The sequence below is a fragment of the Chlorocebus sabaeus genome, chromosome 16 (genome assembly GCF_047675955.1).
Source record: "Chlorocebus sabaeus isolate Y175 chromosome 16, mChlSab1.0.hap1, whole genome shotgun sequence".
NCBI classification, from domain to species: domain Eukaryota; kingdom Metazoa; phylum Chordata; class Mammalia; order Primates; family Cercopithecidae; genus Chlorocebus; species Chlorocebus sabaeus.
In genome coordinates this window covers 30,144,218-30,163,237 of record NC_132919.1, presented here as the reverse complement: position 1 = coordinate 30,163,237, position 19,020 = coordinate 30,144,218, and the positions used below count along the sequence as shown (strand labels likewise).

At 42.5% G+C, this 19,020-nt stretch overlaps 1 protein-coding gene across 2 annotated transcripts in view; it reads right to left on the bottom strand.

Moving 5' to 3' along the window:
• The window catches only part of SUZ12 (SUZ12 polycomb repressive complex 2 subunit), a 62,988-nt gene extending 44,257 nt beyond the window's left edge, over positions 1–18,731 (bottom strand). Inside the window, exons 1-4 of one of the 2 annotated variants that reach the window (XM_008010967.3) lie at positions 18,218–18,731; positions 15,399–15,445; positions 15,245–15,309; positions 8,355–8,423 (exon numbers count right to left, since the gene is read on the bottom strand). In XM_008010967.3, coding sequence (XP_008009158.1) covers positions 8,355–8,423; positions 15,245–15,309; positions 15,399–15,445; positions 18,218–18,491 — 455 coding nt within the window. In that variant the 5' untranslated portion in view covers positions 18,492–18,731. The remainder of the gene's footprint in view (positions 1–8,354; positions 8,424–15,244; positions 15,310–15,398; positions 15,446–18,217) is intronic. The other variant, XM_008010969.3, reaches the window with a different exon arrangement.
• Between the last annotated feature and the right edge of the window lie 289 nt (positions 18,732–19,020).

Genomic DNA, 19,020 nt, shown 5'->3' with positions numbered 1-19,020 from the left:
CACACCTGTAATCCCAGCACTTTGGGAGGCCGAGGTGGGCGGACCACAAGGTCAGGAGATCGAGACCATGGTGAAACACCGTCTCTACTAAAAAATAGAAAAAAAATAGCCGGGCGCAGTGGCGGGCGCCTGTAGTCCCAGCTACTCGGGAGGCTGAGGCAGGAGAATGGCGTGAACCTGGGAGGCGGAGCTTGCAGTGAGCCGAGATTGCGCCACTGCACTCCAGCCTGGGCGACAGAGCGAGACTCCGTCTCAAAAAAAAATAAATAAATAAAAAATAAAATAAAATAAAATAAAATAAATAATAATAATAATATATAATTTTAAAAACAAAAGGCTGGCTGTAGTGGTTCACACCTGTAATCTCAACGCTTTGAGAGGCTGAGGCAAGAGGACTGTTTGAGGCCAGGAGTTTTTGAGATCATCTTGGGCAACATGACAAGACAATGGATCTCTACAAAAAGTTTGGTCACAATTGCAATCCAGCCTAGGTGATAAGAGTGAGACCTTGTCTCCTAAAAAAACTTTTTAAACAAAACAAAATAAGTGGAGCATGGTAGCATGTGCCTGTAGTCCCAGTTACTCAGGAGGCTAAGGTAGGAGGGTCCCTTGAGCCCAGGAGTTCATGGCTGTAACTGAGCCATGATCACACCACTATACTGCCACCTCAGCGACAGGGAAAATCCTCATCTCTAAAAAGTAAAATAAAAAATAAAGTAAGACAATGGAGCCTGGAAGTTTGAGGATGCAGTAAGCTATGAATGCATCACTGCACTCCTGTGTGGGTGACAATACAAGACCCCATCTCTCAGAGAAAAAAAAAGACCCAACGACTTTCTTGAGACCAACATCCTTAAATTACCTTGAAGACAATGGACTATCTGGCTCAGGCCATCTGCTCCAGCCTCTCCTCATACCATTCTCCTTGCTCTTTCTACACAGCTACTTTGGCATCAAATGCTGTATATGTAATATTCCCTTCAACTAGAACCACCTATTTGTTCACCCTCCCACCCCATTTTACTTCTGCACACTTCTTTCAAATCTCGGCTTATTTCTTCAAAGATGCCTTCCCTGATCATCATTATTCCCAAATCTAACACCTCAAATGAAAGCTGGTTCTCCTGTTTTATACACTCAATAGTTTTCTTATGCTTTTCTTTCCCAGCACTTATTTCCCATTTATTATATGATTATGTCTTTCTCTCCTAAACACTAAGCTCCATAAAGGCAGGGTCTTCATCCATTTTGTTCACCATTATATACCCGAGTGCTGAGTATAGTGCCTAGGACATTGCACACTACAGAAATGAAACGCACACACAAAAATATAGATCCAGGCCTTATTGTAAAAATAAATGCTTAAAAAGGGGAAGGTTTAGAAAAGGAAGATTACTAATTCAAAAGCTTAGGTTGCATCAAAAACAAAAAGTCAGCTGGGCATGGTGGCTCACGCTTGTAATCCCAGCACTTTGGGAGTCCAAGCAGGCAGAACATGAGGTTAGGAGTTCGAGACCAGTCTGACCAACATGGTGAAACCCCGTCTCTACCAAAAATACAAAAATTTACTGGGCGTGGTGGCATGTGCCTGTAATCCCAGCTACTCAGGAGGCTGAGGCAGGAGAATCGCTTGAACCCAGGAGGTGGAGGTTGCAGTGAGCCAAGACAGCATCACTGCACTCTTGCCTGGGCAACAGGGCAAGACTCAATCTCAAAAAAAAAAAAAAAATTAAGGCTGCATGGGGGCTCATTCCTGTAATCTCAGCACTTCAGAATATCAAGGTGGGAGGATCACTTGAGGACAGGAGTTTGAAAGTGGCCTGGGCAAGATGGTGAGACCCTGACTCTACAAAAATTCAAAAAATTAGTGAGGTGCGATAGTACACGCCTGTAGTCCCAGCTACTCAGGAGGCTGAGGCAGGAGGATCCCTTTAGTCCACGAATTCAATCCATCAGTGACCCATCATTGTGCCACTACACTCCAGCCTGGGTGACAAAGAACGACCTTCTCTGAAAAAGTAAAAATAAGGCAAGGTATGGTGGCTCACACCTTTAATCCCAGCAATTTGGGAGGTCGAGGTGGGTGGATCACCTGAGGTCAGGAGTTTGAGACCGGCCTGGCCAATAGGTGAAATCCTGTCTCTACTTAAAAAAAAAAAAAAAATTAGCTGGGTGTGGTGGCAGATGCCTGTTATCTCAGCTACTCGGGAGGTTGAGGCTCAAGAACTGCTTGAACCTGGGAGGCGGGGGTTGCAGTAAGCCAAGCAAGATTGTGCCACGACATTCCTGCCTGGGTGACAGAGCAAGACTTTGTCTCAAAAAATAAAAATGAAATAAAAATACATGTTTGAAAATAACCCTAATAAAAGTTCTAATTCAGGTATCTTTTGAGGGGATTTTTCTCCAGCTACTAACAGAAGACCAGGAACAGAAGAAGAATAAGGGCAAGAAAGAAGTGACACTTTGCTTCATTTGGCCCTGGTAAACACTCTGAAGCAACTCAGATTTTAAAATCTTTTCATGATGCATTTTAGTCCATGGAGATGCACTCAGCACTCAAGAGCTGTTACCAGAGAATTCCAACATTAGGGATGGGCACAGTGGCACATGCCTGTAATCCCAGCACTTTGGAAGCCCACGGAAGGCAGATCACTTGAGGTTAGGAGTTCAAGACCAGCCTGACCAACATGGTAAAACCCCGTTTCTACCAAAAATACAAAAATTAGTTGGGCTTGGTGGTGGGCGCCTATAAACCCAGCTACTCAGGAGGATGAAGCATGAGAATCGCTGGAACCTGGGAGGAGGAGGTTGCAGTAAGCCGAGATTGCGCTACTGCACTCCAGCCTGAGTGACAAAGCTAGATTCCATCTCAAAAAAACAGCAACAAAAAAAGATAATTCCAAAATTGGTAGGATTGACAGCCTAAGAATCCCTAGAATCCTGCTAGCATCTACAACCACACAAAGGCAAGAGATTTATTCTAATCAGTCATAGTGCTTGGTCAAAATCCATGAAAAATTCAAAACTGGAGTACCAGAAACAAGAGCTGGAAAGGATATAAGGCATTATTATCAGACCTTCTATAAAGAAAATAAAGGCCAGGCGTGGTGGCTCACGACCTGTTAATACCAGAACTTTGGGAAGCCAATCCAAAAGGATCACTTGAGGCCACGAGTTTGAGACCAGCCTGGGCAACATAGCAAGATCCCATATCTACAAAAATTTAAAAATTAGCCAGGCATGGTGGCACGCACCTGTAGTTCTAGCTATGCATGAGGCTAAGACTGGAGGATGGTTTGAGGCCAGGAGTTAAGAGGCTGCAGTGGGCAGCCACTTGCACCCCAGCCTGGGCAACAGAGCAAGGCCCTGTCTCTTAGAAAAAGAAAGATGGGCACAGTGGCTCACGCCTGTAATCCCAACACTTTGAGAGGCCAAGGTGGGAGGATCACTTGAGGTCAGGAGTTTGACACCAGCCTAGCTAACACAGTGAAAACCTGTCTCTACTAAAAATACGAAAATGAGTCAGATGTGGTAGGGCATGCATATAATCCCAGCTACTAGGGAGGCTGCGGCAGGAGAACTGCTTGAACCTGGGGGACGAGGTTGCAGTGAGCCAAGATCGCACCACTACACTCCAGCCTGGGCGACAGTGTGAGACTATCTCAAAAAAAAAAAAAAAAGGTCGGGCGCGGTGGCTCAAGCCTATAATCGCAGCACTTTGGGAGGCCGAGACGGGCAGATCACGAGGTCAGGAGATCGAGACCATCCTGGCTAACATGGTGAAACCCCGTCTCTACTAAAAAATACAAAAAAAAACCAGCCGGGCAAGGTGGCGGGCGCTTGTAGTCCCAGCTACATGGGAGGCTGAGGCAGGAGAATGGCGTAAACTTGGGAGGCGGAGCTTGCAGTGAGCTGAGATCCGCCCACTGCACTCCAGCCTGGTAGACAGAGCGAGACTCCATCTCAAAAAAAAAAAAAGGGCTGGGCGTGGTGGCTCACACCTGTAATCCCGGCACTTTGGGAGGCCGAGATGGGCGGATCATGAGGTTAGGAGATCAAGACCATCCTGGCTAACATGGAGATAACCCATCTCGACTAAAAATACAAAAAATTAGCTGGGCATGGTGGCAAGCGCCTGTAGTCCCAGCTACTCGGGAGGCTGAGGCAGGAAAATGGCGTGAACCTGGGAGGCGAAGCTTGCAGCAAGCTGAGATGGCATCACTGCACTCCAGCCTAGGTGACAAAGTGAGACTCTGTCTCAAAAAAAAAAAAAATAAGTAACCATCATTTAACAGCCCATGTTTTTCTATCAGCTCCTTCCACTAACAAGTTTCTGCAAGTGACTTAAGACAACTCGGCTGGGCGCGGTGGCTCAAGCCTGTAATCCCAGCACTTTGGGAGGCCGAGACGGGTGGATCACGAGGTCAGGAGATCGAGATCATCCTGGCTGACACGGTGAAACCCCGTCTCTACTAAAAAATACAAAAAACTAGCCGGGTGAGGTGGCGGGCACCTGTAGTCCCAGCTACTCGGGAGGCTGAGGCAGGAGAATGGCGTGAACCCGGTTGGCGGACCTTGCAGTGAGCTGAGATCTGGCCACTGCACTCCAGCCTGGGCCTCAGAGCGAGACTCCGTCTCAAAAAAAAAAAAAAAAAAAAAGACAACTGTAGGTCTAAAATACAAAAGACCCTGAAACACTAACTTCTTTTGAACCGATAATGCTATCTTGGTTTAGTTTATAAATTACTACAAATGCCATAATCAGCTCAGAAATGTACTTGACTGAACTAACTTTTGGGCTATACTACTATGGTATTTGTATCTATCTTGATACCCTTTGAACTCTGAGGAATGAAATACATTGGGCTTGGGAACATACATACTATAACTTTGGCAGTGCTAAAAGAACATGAATTCTAGTGGAAGACTCCCAGACTACAGCTGTACAGATCCAGGATCGAGTCAAACTGAAATAGTACAAAGAATATAAATGGAGGAGAGATACTCTTGTGTATGATTTAAGATATTAACTTCTATTAACTAATGTTATGGAACAACAAAGATTAATCATTTTTTTTCTTTTTTTGAGACACAGTCGCACTCTTGCCCAGGCTGGAGTGCAGTAGTACGATCTGAGTTCACGGCAACCTCTGCCTCCTAGGTTCAAGGGATTCTCCTTCCTTAGTCACCCAACTAGCTGGAATTACAGGTGTACACTACCTCGCCTGGCTGATTTTTGTATTTTTTTTTAGAGAAAGGGTTATGCCATGTTGGCCAGGGTGGTCTCAAATTCCTGGCCTCAAGTGATCCACCCACCTCAGCCACCAAAGTGCTGGGATTACAGGTGTGAGCCACCATGCCCAGTCTGTGTTATCTTTTAAGAATTTGACAATAGATTTTAGAAGCAAATATTTATACTGCTAGCATCATATACTGGTGTCTAGGGTCCTTCTTACAACCCTGTGTGATAGGTTTAGGAGAAAAATAAGATTACCTTAATTTGAGATAAGAAATAGATTAAACGAGGCTGGGCGCAGTGGCTCACGCCTATAATTCCAGCATTTTGGGAGGTGGGCGGATCACCTGAGGTCAGGAGTTAAAGAAAAAATTAGCTGGGTGTGGTGGCAGGCACCTGTAATCCCTGCTACTTGGGAGGATGAGGCAGGAGAATCCAGCAGACAGAGGGTGCAGTGAGTGGAGATGACGCCATTGCACTCCAGCCTGTGCAAGGAGAGCAAACCTCCATTTCAAAACAAATAAATAAATAAATACAAACATTGGCCAGGCTTGGTGGCTCATACCTGTAATCCCAGCACTTTGGGAGGCCAAGGCAGGCGGATCATTTGAGGTCAGGAGTTCAAGACCAGCCTGGCCAACATGGAGAAACTCTGTCTCTACTAAAAATACAAAATTAGGTGGGTGTGGTGGTGCACGTCTGTATTCCCAGCTATTCAGGAGGCTGAGACAGGTGAATCGCTTGAGCCCGGGAGGTGGAGGCTGTAGAGAGCCAAGATCGCACCACTGCACTCCAGCCTCAGTGAGAGGGAGACCTGGTCTCAAAAAAAAAAAAAAAAGGCTGGGTGTGGTAGCAGGCGCCTGTAAGCCTAGGTACTTGGGAGGCTGAGGCAGGAGAATTACTTGAACCCAAGAGGTGGCAGTTGCAGTGAGCCGAGATAGCACCACTGCACAACTCCATCTCAAAAAAAAAAAAAAAAAAAGAAATAGATTAAAGAAAGTTAATAATGTAGAGTCTTAGCGGTAAACTTAAAATGACACACTTTCTTAATTCATCTTAGTGCCTCTGGGAGACATTCATAAGAATTCTGAGAGGCTGAAATGGCCAATTCACTGGTCCTAGCTAGACCCTAAAGACTGAAAAAGTTCTCTTCCAAAACTACGAGCAGGAATTTATGTAACCCTCTGATGTTAATCTTTTAGTTGCTATTGAACCCACCATGTCAAAAGGAACAAAATTACTGGGGAAACAATTGTTCAGAGAGAACTGAACAGTATGTATCTCTTATACACTCTTAGGGAAGCTCTGTAATATTTTTCAAACCCAATGTCACAATGAGATAGTAATAGGGTTTAGTAGTGAAGGTAAACCTTGATGAGGAAGATGAAGAAAAGGGTCAAGTGTTCTTGCTACTGGGTCATGCTTCCTTCTCACTTGAACCCTGAAATGACTATAGGGCAAACTTTTAATGTGGTCAGGAGAAAAGAAGCAGGGAGGTCAGACCAGGATCTTACTACAGTCTGTATTTTAAGTAAAAAAGGCCCTGAGGATCCCAAGAGCTCTGTCTAGGGTGGGTGACCAGACAAGAATCTGGAATATAAATGCTAGTAAAGAAAAATGTGCATGCACTGGGAATATTCTCAGTTCTATCTTATAGGGTCCTCCCCGGGCATTAACAGATATAACAGGTAACAACAATTCATGATCTCGGCTTCTAGAATGGACTATCACAGTTTATCTACAAGTCAGGATTGCCTAGACATGGAAATATAAATTATACTTCAACCCCACAAGATTGCAGGATATAAAATAAAAACTAACGTTTTACAACTCAAGTAAAAAAATCACCTCATTCCAAAGCCAAACTTAAAATATAAGTGACTGAAAAAAAGGAAGTCTTTTTTTTTTGAGACGGAGTCTCGCTCTATCGCCCAGACTGGAGTGCAGTGGCCGGATCTCAGCTCACTGCAAGCTCCGCCTCCTGGGTTTACGTCATTCTCCTGCCTCAGCCTCCCATGTAGCTGGGACTACAGGCGCCTGCCACCTCGCCCGGCTAGTTTTTTGTATTTTTTCGTAGAGACGGGGTTTCACCGTGTTAGCCAGGATGGTCTCGATCTCCTGACCTCGTGATCTGCCCGTCTCAGCCTCCCAAAGTGCTGAGATTACAGGCTTGAGCCACCGTGCCCGGCCAAAAGGAAGTCTTTTACCAGTCAACAGAACAATGGAAAAACAATGAGATGCATAATTGATGCATCACTGAGTGTATATCCTATCTAAATTGGTAAGCTACAATTTAAAACTTTAGAAGGAAAAGAAAAATACATTGTGACAAATTTTCCAACTCTATTTTTTCAAAAATCTAGTAATTTTAGTTCTGCATTCTCTCCATTGGTAGTTCATGAATGAACAAACACCACCCAAACTGCTATTTCTCTTTAGAATATTCGATTTTCTATCAAAAACATCAAAAAACAAACAGTTTACATATCAAAAAATAAATAGAAGCATACTATCTAGAGTAGACAGATATTAGACTAGTCAGAACATTCAGGGATTAGTTCTAGGTATGTATTTGATAACGTACAACAAGTAGATTCTGTCCAAATGTTCCAGTTTCTGAAACTATGTGAAAAACATATTTCAAATATGAAATGAAAGTTATGAATATGTTGCCTGACAGATTTAAATAAGAAAAAGATGGAAAAAAAGAGAACCCCTCTCATATTTGAGAATAACTTACAAGATATGAGATATTGTGAAGTCCCTGCCACAGTACCTAGCACATATACATAAATATGAGTAGCCCTCTTTAAATGAGGTGGTACAGTTAAGACCAACAGCAGAAGTCAGAGGTTTCACTCAAAATGGAATAAACTGGTAATAAAGACAAACAATAATAAATACAACTACACTGGAGGTATTCAAGCCAAAGCTTAAGGATTCTCTGCCAGGAATGCTACAGAAATTAATTCCTGACTTGTGTGTGTGTTTGGACCAAACTGACCACTAAGATTCCTTCTAACTCCTTATATCAAGGTGATCACTAGGAAAATGATCACTGTAATTTTTCCTCTTTCCTAAAGCATATCACTTAATGTAAACTGATAGGTTATCTTACCTATGAGATTCTTGCTCTCCTTTCATTTTCTCTACTTTTGATAACATATCATCAACTTTAAATGTTTTCCTGGAAGAAACAGATAAACAAAATAATCACTTCTCAACTGGGAAAAAGAAACAAATTATACTTTATTGTCACTCTAATAGGCAAGATGGAAATCAGATTTTGATTATTTTTAGTAAGATAAATTATGGATAATTAGCCATAACAATGAATACTATGGAGACCGTGTATAATACCAGCAGACGAGCCTTCAAGCCCCATCTAAAACGCTAACTTGTTTTCATTTTTTTCCCAATTATTCCCAAACCAGTGATTTCTCCTTACCCATGGTACTTGGTTTATGTTTATTTTGACACTTGGTTTTCATTCAGTTTCCTACATGTAAAACTCATGTAAATATTTTATTTATCCTACTAGATTATACGCTCCTGAAGGGCAGTGACAGTTTTCCTTCAAGGAAAGCTATGTAGTGCTGGCATAGTGCCTTATATGTGGTAGATATTCAAGTATCTGTTGAATTGAGCCAAACAAATATAAATTACGTGTATTCTGAAACACTTAATACATATACTAAGCAACACAACAAATATGGACTAGCATCATCACATAAAAAAAGAAATATTCTATAAAATATATTTGAAGTTCATTAAGGTATCCTCAAAGATTATCAGCAAAGCCTAAAGCTCAATGATATGTCATATTAAAGAGATGGTTATTGACATCATGAAAAATTTTTGAAGTTATGGAACGATCATCCATCGAATCATAATAAAATTATTAGCTTTTAACCTGACAAATTTAAGAGAAAAAAGTTATTTCCCGAAAAACAGAAACTTAAGTATAATCTCTCAAAGCAATTAAAGAATGAATGGATTGTAAAACAAGCCTCATCTTAGCTCTTAAGGTGGTCTATGATATGTTCTAGAGAGAGTCTAAAAAGCTATACCCATATATAATTTAATTAGAAAAAAATGTTTCTCTTTATATTCATATAGTCCCTTCCTATTTAGAACTTGAAAAGTCAAATGTATTCCACATCAATTTATTACTTTATAATGCTTGAATGCAGACACCAAAAATTACGAATAATCTCATTCCTCAAAAAGAACTATATATATATATTTTTTTTTTTGAGATGGAGTTTCACTCGTTGCCCAGGCTGCAGTACAATGGCGTGATCTCAGGTCAATACAACCTCCACCTCCCAAGTTCAGGCAATTCTCCTGCCTCAGCCTCAGCTGGGATTACAGGCATGCGCCACCACGCCCAGCTAATTTTCGCATTTTTAGTAGAGACAGGGTTTCAGCATGTTGGTCAGGCTGGTCTTGAACTCCTGACCTCAGGTGATCCATCCATCCCCACCTCCCAAAGTGCTGGGATTAAAGGCGTGCGCCACCACACCTGGCCAAAAAAGAGCATTTATTGTAGTCAACTACTGTAAAAATTCACAGTAGAGAAATATTAATGTAAATATATTATAGTAAAATATTGATATTAGAGCAGAACTGATACAATCTATATTTCAAGTGAATAAGAAGAGCCTCCATAGCGAAGATCTTAAGGGAAAAAAAGCTTCTCTCTTTACCTTTACAGTTACTGAAAACTTCAATAGTAAAGTTTCATCCAATAGTGTACAGTAAGAAGTGCTTTCTGAAGGATGGCAATATATTTTCAATCTCCACAGATAAGAGAAAAAAGAAAAATAAAGGACTCTTTTAAGCTAGTTGCAAAGAGCTATTCAGTATAAATACTGAAAGTTACTATTGAGGAGGGCCATGAAATTACTGAAAACTTTTCAGAATGTTTATGTAATGATTAAGAAATTCTGTCTGCGGAAAAAGACTAAGTTCTAAGGTTCATCTCTTCTACCTTTATGAAGTTGTATACAGAAGAAGTGAATAGAATTGAATATTAACAACCATTTGAAACAGATAAATCACAAAAGCAACCCAGCCTTCCTTAGGAAAAAACAAAACAAAACCAACCTCATAAGCAACTATACAAAAGCCGCTCCTCCCCCAACACCAAGTATTTCTGCTCTTTAGAAAGGTAAAGTTACTGTAGGTCAGATTTAACAAAGGAAATAATTATCAAAAGGTCATCGAAAAGGAGAATATTTAAAAATTCAAGAAATCTCAGAAAATTTTCTTGGGCGAGTTCAGAAACAGATTACACGAAATCTAGCAAAACAGATTCAATAAATGATGCCCTTTTCCTCACCTATATTTCTACTTTGTTGGGGCAGTGTTCGCCTATAAAAGTTGAATACTCCTAGAAAGAGTAAAGCATAAGCTGACTTTAATAAATATACCAGAATTAATATCATGACTGAGAGTATGACTTTAAAGGGAGTGATATGTTTATTCCAACAATGGATATTATGTTGCTGTAATCGTAAAAAAGGAGTTCTGAAAACATTTTGAGAAAAGACGACAATCACTGGGCTAAATCTGCCACCTTCCAAAGTCACCAACTACGCTGAAGACAACAGTATATGAGTTGGGTTATAATTTCTTAATAATTAGTCCTAATAAGTCATATATATAAGATCAGGCATCTAACAAGATGATTAACGGATTCCCATACTTTTTTTTTTTTTTGAGACAGTCTCCCACTACTGCCCAGGCTAGAGTGCACTGACACATTCATAGCAACCCTTGAACTTCTGGGCTCAAGTGATCCTCCTGCCCCAGCCTACTGAGTATTCAGGACTACAGTCATGAGCCACCACACCCAACTACTTTTTAAAATTTTTTGTAGAGATAGGGTCTCGCTATGTTGCCAGGGCTGGCCTATAACTCTCACCTTTAAATGTAAACTTGTTTACTTGATATGCTCAAATAAATATAATCTTGCACCTAGGACAAAAAACTTGCATTCGTAAATACATATGGTTAAGTACTAAAAGTTACACAAGTGATCCTCCCAACTCAGTCTCCCAAAATGCTGAAATTACAGGTCTGAACCACCATGCCCAGCCTATTCCTATGCATTTCTGTAGGAACTAAACTAGATGGGACTTAAATGTTTCTTGGCTGGCAGACTGCTTAAAAATTCCCCAAAGACTTTTTTTTTTAACCTAAAGGGCAATAAGTAAGAAAATCAGTTTTTACCTAACTAAGCTTTTAAAATTATCTCTACCCATGCAGACAACAGAAACATATCCTGCAATGGGACAAATTAGTAAACATGACAGGAAAATGGAACTTAGATTTTAAATGTGTACTTTTTAGCAGGAGGCACTGGTTCACGCCCGTAATCCCAGCACTTTGGGAGGCCGAGGTGGGCAGATCACCTGAGGTCGGGAGTTCGAGACCAGCCTGACCAACATGGAGAAACCCCGTATCTCCTAAAAATACAAAATTAGCTGGGCGTGGTGGTGCATGCCTGTAATCCCAGCTACTCAGGAGGCCGAGGAAGAAGAATCACTTAAACCTGGGAGGCGGAGGTTGCAGTGAGCCAAGATCGCACCATTGCACTCCAGCCTGGGGTACAAGAGCGAAACTCCGTCTCAAAAATACTACTAATAATAATAAAATGAATGTGTACTTTTTAATCTATGAATGCAAACTTATTTTACAATAATTTAATCACTTTTTAAATTAAGATCAGGTTGCATCTTAGACAGCAACTCAACTGACCTTCTATATTAAAAATGTTTTGATGGCCAGGCGCGGTGGCTCACGACTGTAATCCCAGCATTTTGGGAGGCCAAGGCAGGCGGATCATGAGGTCAGGAGTTCGAGACCAACCTGACGAACATGGTGAAACCCTGTCTCTACTAAAAATACAAAAATTAGCTGGGCGTAGTGGCACACCCCTGTAATCCCAGCTACTCAGGAGGCTCAGGCAGGAGAATTGCTTGAACTTGGGAGGCAGAGATTGCAGTGAGCCGAAATTGCGCCACGGCACGCCAGCCTGGGTGACAGAGCAAGACTCTGTCTCCAAAAAAAAAAAGGTTTGATGAAACAAAAAAGTTAATCAAATTCTACTAGTTTTATAGAATAAATCAAGGCTGGGGAAACTATGGACCATGGCCAAATCTGGCCTTTTGCCTGTTTTTGCGCAGCTCAGAAGGTAAGAATAGTTTTTATAGATAAACATTAGCAATTGATTTGATTATAGAAAACACTAACTCTGAACCCCAATTAAGCTAAGTGTTATCTCCGCTACCCTCACAAAAATAAAAAATAAAATTCTACATTTCTCATTAGTAGGCCTGTATTAAGAAATGTTCTATCTTATACCGTTGTATTTTTATCAATGAAAGATTTATGGATTGACATTTTGGACTGAAATTTTAAAAATTTGTAAATATTTTCTTTCTTTTTATATTAAGTACCTACATAATATCCTCAATTTTGCATCCTGGCTGCAAAGCCTAAAATAATTACTGTGTTTACTGGTCCTTTACAGAAAAAGCATGCTGAATGCTGGCAGAGATCAAATAATGAAGTAGACAGGTAAAGGGTGGACAAAACTAATTCTATAACCTAATTCATCACCTCCTTTTTAGGTGCTTAGCAATTTTCACCTATTAATTGCAATGCAAACTTGCTCATGCGCTCTCTCTACTCAGAAAGATTGCCAAAAGACAAATAATTTTAACACTTCAATCTTCAAAATACAAGTAGATGTATTTACAAAATTCAACCATGTCTTGCTATAGAAATGTAGTAGTAATAAACAGTAGCAGTCCACCAAAGAGCTTAGTTTCAAACTCTAACGAGGTAACCTGATGATTTTACTAGAACTATAACAACAATACCAAATGCTTAATAGAATTCTCGCCTTTAAACATAAACTTGTTCACTTGATACGCTCAAATATAATCTTACACCTAGGACAAAAAACTTGCATTGAAAATTACATATGGTTAAGTAGTACATGTTACACAGCAAAAATAAGCTGTCTCCCACCTCCAGACCCCACTTTAAAATCTAATGATTAAGACTTCATTGTTTTTAAAAAACCTTCATCCTATTGATTTCAAAAGTGTTTCCCCTTCAGTAAGACCACCACCAAGGCCGGGCGCTGTGGCTCAGGCCTGTAATCCCAGCACTTCGGGAGGCTGAGGTGGGTGGATCACCTGAGGTCAGGAGTTCAAGACCAGCCTGGCCAACATGGTAAAACCCCGACTCAATGAAAAATACAAAAAATTAGCCAGGCGTGGTGGTGGCTGCCTGTAATCTCAGCTACTTGGGAGCATGAGACAAGATAATCCCTTGAACCCAGGAGGCAGAGGTTGCAGTGAGGCAAGATTGCGCCATTGCACTCCAGCCTGGGCAACAAGAGTGAAACTGTCTCCAAAAAAAGAGAAAAGAATACCACCAAAGATATAAAATGAGATTTTCTGAACCTACCACTATAGGAGCTAATTCAAATTACACATAATAATCAAAAATTAACTTAAATTTTATATAACAAATATAGTTACCCTGAGCCCTTTGGTAAATATTTAAATCTTCAACTTCTATCAAACTTGAAAATAACCAGTGGAGGCCGGGCACAGTGGCTCACGCCTGTCATCTCAGCACTTTGGGAGGCCGAGGCGGGCAGCTCATGAGGTTAGGAGTTTGAGACCAGCTTGGCCAACATAGTAAAACCCTATCTCTACTAAAAATACAAAAAATTAGCTGGGAGTGGTGGCGGGAGCCTATAATTCCAGCTACTCAGGAGGCTGAGGCAGGAGAATTGCCTGAATCCGGGAAGCGGAGGTTGCAGTGAGCCAAGATAGCACCACTGCACTCCAGCCTGGGCAACAAGAGCGAAACTCCATCACAAAAAAAGAGAAGGCCAGGCTGGGCATGGTGGCTCACTCCTGTAATCCCAGCACTTTGGGAGGCCGAGGAGGGCGGATCACGAGGTCAGGAGATCGAGACCATCCTGGCTAACACAGAGAAACCCCATCTCTACTAGAAACACAAAAAATTAGCCGAGCAAGGTGGTATGCGCCTGTAGTCCCAGCTACTCTGGAGTCTGAGGCATGAGAATCTCTTGAATCTGGGAGGCGGAGGTTGCAGTGAGCCGAGATTGCGCCACTGCACTATAGCCTGGGAGACAGAGAGAGACTCCATTTCCAAAAAAAAAAAAAAGGGCCGGGAGCGGTGGCTCATGCCTGTAATCCCTGTAATCCCAGCACTTTGGGAGGCCAAGGCAGGCAGATCACCTGAGGTCAGGAGTTCGAGACCAGCCTGGCCAACATGGGGAAACCCCCATCTCTACTAAAAATATAAAAATTAGCTGGGTGTGGTGGGAGGCACCTGTAATCCCAGCTACTTGGGAAGCTGAGGCAGGAGAATCTTTTGAACCCAGGAGGCGGAGGTTGCAGTGAGCCGGGATTGCACCACTGCACTCCAGCCTGGGGGAAAAGAGTGAGACTTCTCTCTCAAAATAAAAAACCAAAAACACAATGGCACAATCTCGGCTCACTGCAACCTCCGCCTCCCAGGCTCAAGCAATTCTCCTGCCTCAGCCTCCCCAGTAACTGAGATTACAGGCACACACCACCACACCCGGCTAGGCTAATTTTTGTTTTAGTAGAGATGGGGTTTTGCCATGTTGGCCAAACTGGTCTCGAACTCCTGACCTCAAGTGATCCGCCCGACTTGGCCTCCCGAAGTGCTGCGATTACAGGCGTGAACCACCACACGCAGCCTCATTTCTATTAGGAAAAAAAAAAAATTAATAATAACCTGAGACTTACAAAGATGAAACTATTGAAAACCACTGTGCAACCAATTCAACCAGTCACTCTCTTACTTCAGTTTTCATGTTAAATCTTTAGTTACAGTACTTTATTTTTGTTCTTTTTTTTAATTTTGAGAAATACTTTAAAATAAAACATGCTTTGATCAGCTTGAAATAAGATTCATAAAATGTACCTTTTGATGTTTGTTCTGGAGTTTCGATGAGACATGTAAGTAAGAGTTCTGTGCAAAAATATTGGCTACAAAAAGAGTTTTAAAAATGTTAAAATTGAATACAGATGCAGTTATAAGAGAGAAATAATATTGATGAATTTTGTTGACTACTTACTGCTATGAGATTCCGAGTTCGAAGAAATCTATAGATCTGTGTTGGCTCTAGGTAAAAGAAAACAAAATCCAAACATGATATAAACTTACTTATCAGAAAAATATCAACCTAGACCATGTTATAATCAATATAAACTAATCATCTGCTATGGAAATCATGCACTAAATATTTATGTATTTATTTATTTATTGAGACTTTGAGACGGAGTCTCGCTTTGACGCCCAGGCTGGAGTGCAGTGGCACGATCTCGGCTCACTGCAAGCTCCGCCTCCCGGGTTCACGCCATTTTCCTGCCTCAGCCTCCAAGTAGCTGGGACTACAGGCGCGCGCGCACTACCACGCCCGGCTAATTTTTTGTATTTTTAGTAGAGACGGGGTTTCACCGTGTTAGCCAGAATGGTCTCGATCTCCTGACCTCGGGATCTGCCCGCCTTGGCCTCACAAAGGGCTGGGATTACAGGCGTGAGCCACCGCGCCCGGCACACTAAATATTTATATCGCACTAAATATTTACATCAAGAAAGTTAGTATGCACATCAATGGCATACATTCACAAAGTTCATCTACACTTTTTATACTGAGGGTTCTCTACAATATTTTTCTTAAGCCTTTCTAAGATAGTCATTGTTAATGGGCAGAACTGAAGAGAAGTAGTTGTACTCATTTAACTTAGCTAATTTAAACTATAACCGATTTCCTTCCAAAAATCAGCTGCAATAGGTAGCTGGAGTCAACAAAAGAACTACTGATTGATGCCAAGCAAGATGAAAATTTCACTTTTTAAATGATCACTTAAAAAATTTGTAGTCAGCCAAAACAGACTCCTAATACATCCTAATACAGATATGATGACATCCTAATACAGATCCAGACATTCCTAATACAGGTTCAATGAAAGTTAGTCAAGGTATTTTTTTTCTTTTTTTGAAAAGGGATCTTGATATGTTGCCCAGGCTGGTCTCGAACTTCTGGGCTCAAGATCGATCCTCCAGCCTCAGCCTCCAGAGTAGCTAGGATTACAGGTGGGATCCACTGCACTCAAAAGTCAGTCAATATTGAAATAAATCTCGGACACAAACTGCAGCAAAAATTCTCAATAAATATTCCTAATTATAATTTAAAGTTGTATCTATTTTGTCCAATGTAAATATTACTTCAATGTATGTTTTACACAATTGACAGATTCCCAAAACAGTCTTTCCAACGCTTAAAATGAGCTAAATTTCAAATTAGTTAAAATGTAATTTGTTATACAGGACTTAAGTCGATGAAAAATACATACATATACCAACCATATCAGTTACATTAATGACCTATTAGTACCACGTTAGGTCATTATACAGCAGTATCAAAATAAACCAAATAGGAATAACTATGTGAATAATTACATTAGAGTATTTAAACTTTCCAGTAAACAACTTCAAGTTGTTTTATGACCAGATCTAGCTCTTAATGACACTTGACTTCTCTGAGGTGGACTCATCAGAACTCAAATAGTTAAAACTTTCTTGGAGGATTTATCTTCTCTTAACATTCAGAAGAAACTTTTAAAATTTCCACCTAAATCTTCAATTGGTTAGTTTTATTTTAAATTAACTAAAGGGAGATGAGATACTTTAGAAGGGGTACAAACAAGTATCATTGTCACCACTCCCCTTCAGTTCTCCATCCTATTTCCAACTAAAGCCTCTCCAGATATTTCAAAGTATATTAAGAAATATAATATGTGAATAATGTGAATCTCTCTGAAGCAGGTTCAATATTCGTTTTGATAAAAACTGAAATTCCTTCTATTAAGTTCCAATTAGAATTTCATGAAGCACTAATGAGAGAGAAAGAAGGAAGGGTATTAAACAACGTAATACATCTTTCCAAGCACAGCTGATACCATGCCCTTAACATATGCCACAGTGAAATTGTAAATAAGGACACTGGGCGGTAGAGCCAAGTTTATTCAAGTTTCTGTAAGATTACTCAGCTATTAAAGATCACCCAAATTATAACACACAAAAGCAAAAAAAGGAAACCAATCAGGATATAACATTGCTTAAAGAACAATCAGGATTATTTACAGTCACGATGTTTTTAATAAATTCTATTGTTTGTTTCCAGACACCTTGCTCTCCTTTCCAAATAAGTCAGTTTCACCTTCCAGACAGACCTTAGAAACAGAAATTGACCTAAGAAAATGTTCCGTAAATCGAGTATAAAATACAGAATTCCGGGGTCGTCTCCAGAGAAGATGCTTGACCACTCTCTGGCTCAGCTTACATATCCACAAAATGGGAGGATAGATTTGAAGGGTTTTAAGCATCCAAAGGTGCCATGTGAACCTGCAGCACCAAGTTAGCGCGAAAGCATTTCAGACTAAAGACAATTTCTTCGGTTCGACTGCATTCATCCCTTCACAGGCTTCATTTTGCCCCTCAAAAGCTACAACCGAAACCCCTGTATTTCTAGAGTCCGAAAGGCATGAAAGAAAACAAGAACTAATCTCACACGGATGTGACTGCGGCTCAGTTCAATTGCTACCTCCTCATCTAAAAGCCGCCTGCTCTGAACGTGGGGCCCGTCCCGAGCCTCTTGCGTCAATCTTGGGGGAGTCAAAAACCTACTCGGACCCTCTTTTCCAGCTCTCCCAAGGCCCTAGACTCCGGATCCCCTGGAGACGTAATCCCCGAAAGGGGGACACCCCCTCAATTCCTCCCTCCACTCACACACAAGTGGACTCCCGAGGAGGAAGGGGGCCCAGCAGAGTGTCCCATCCCCGGTGTTGGCAGAGTGGGTCTTCCTGCCCTCAAAGCCTCGCACACACTCACTCTCAAAGGCCTGGAGGAAAAGCTCGTGGTCAGCCTGGACATGCTCCATTTTCGGCTTCTTCACCGGTAACACCGCGGCCCCCGCCGCTGCCGCCGCGGAGGAGGAGGAGGAGGCCGAGTAACTGCCGCCGCCTCCACAGCCCCCGCCGCCGGATTTGCCGCCCGAAGCCGTCGCCGCCGCCACCGCCGCCGAACCCCCGAAGCCGCCTCCCCCGGACCCCGCGCTGGGCCCCGAGCCGCCCCCTCCCCCACCGCCGTGCTTCTGAGGCGCCATCGCGGTTCCTGCCTCCTCCCCCCGCCAGCTACCCGCCGGGCGGCCCCGGAGAGTAAGCGCCTGCAATACCAACCGCTCGCCCCAGCAGGCTCCGGCGGACCGAGGGGGGAAGGAGGAGAGAGGGGAGGAGAGGGGAAGGGAAGGGAGGAGGAGAGGAGGGAAGGAGGGAGGAAAAAAAAAGTGTCTCCTCAGAGCCCCGCTCCGCTCCGGAGGCCGCTCACCCTACCCTGGCCTCGCTCCGCCCACTTCCCCCGCCCGGCGCTCTGATTGGCCGGCGGGAGCGCGCGCCGCTGGGCCGCCCAGCCCGTTGGCCCGCGGATTCCCCCGTCAGTCACGCGGAGGTGCTTCTCGCGGAGGCGCGGCTTGGTTGGCCCGTGCGCGCTGCCGATCGCGGGCCCGGCCGCCTCTTTGAACTGAATTCGCGGGAAAATTAGGGGTCGGAGCGGCCTTCCTGCTGGCCCGGTGCATTGTGGGGAGAGAGGGACCCAGCGAGCGGTTTAGGGAGCCGTTTCTCGCCTTCTGAGCGTCG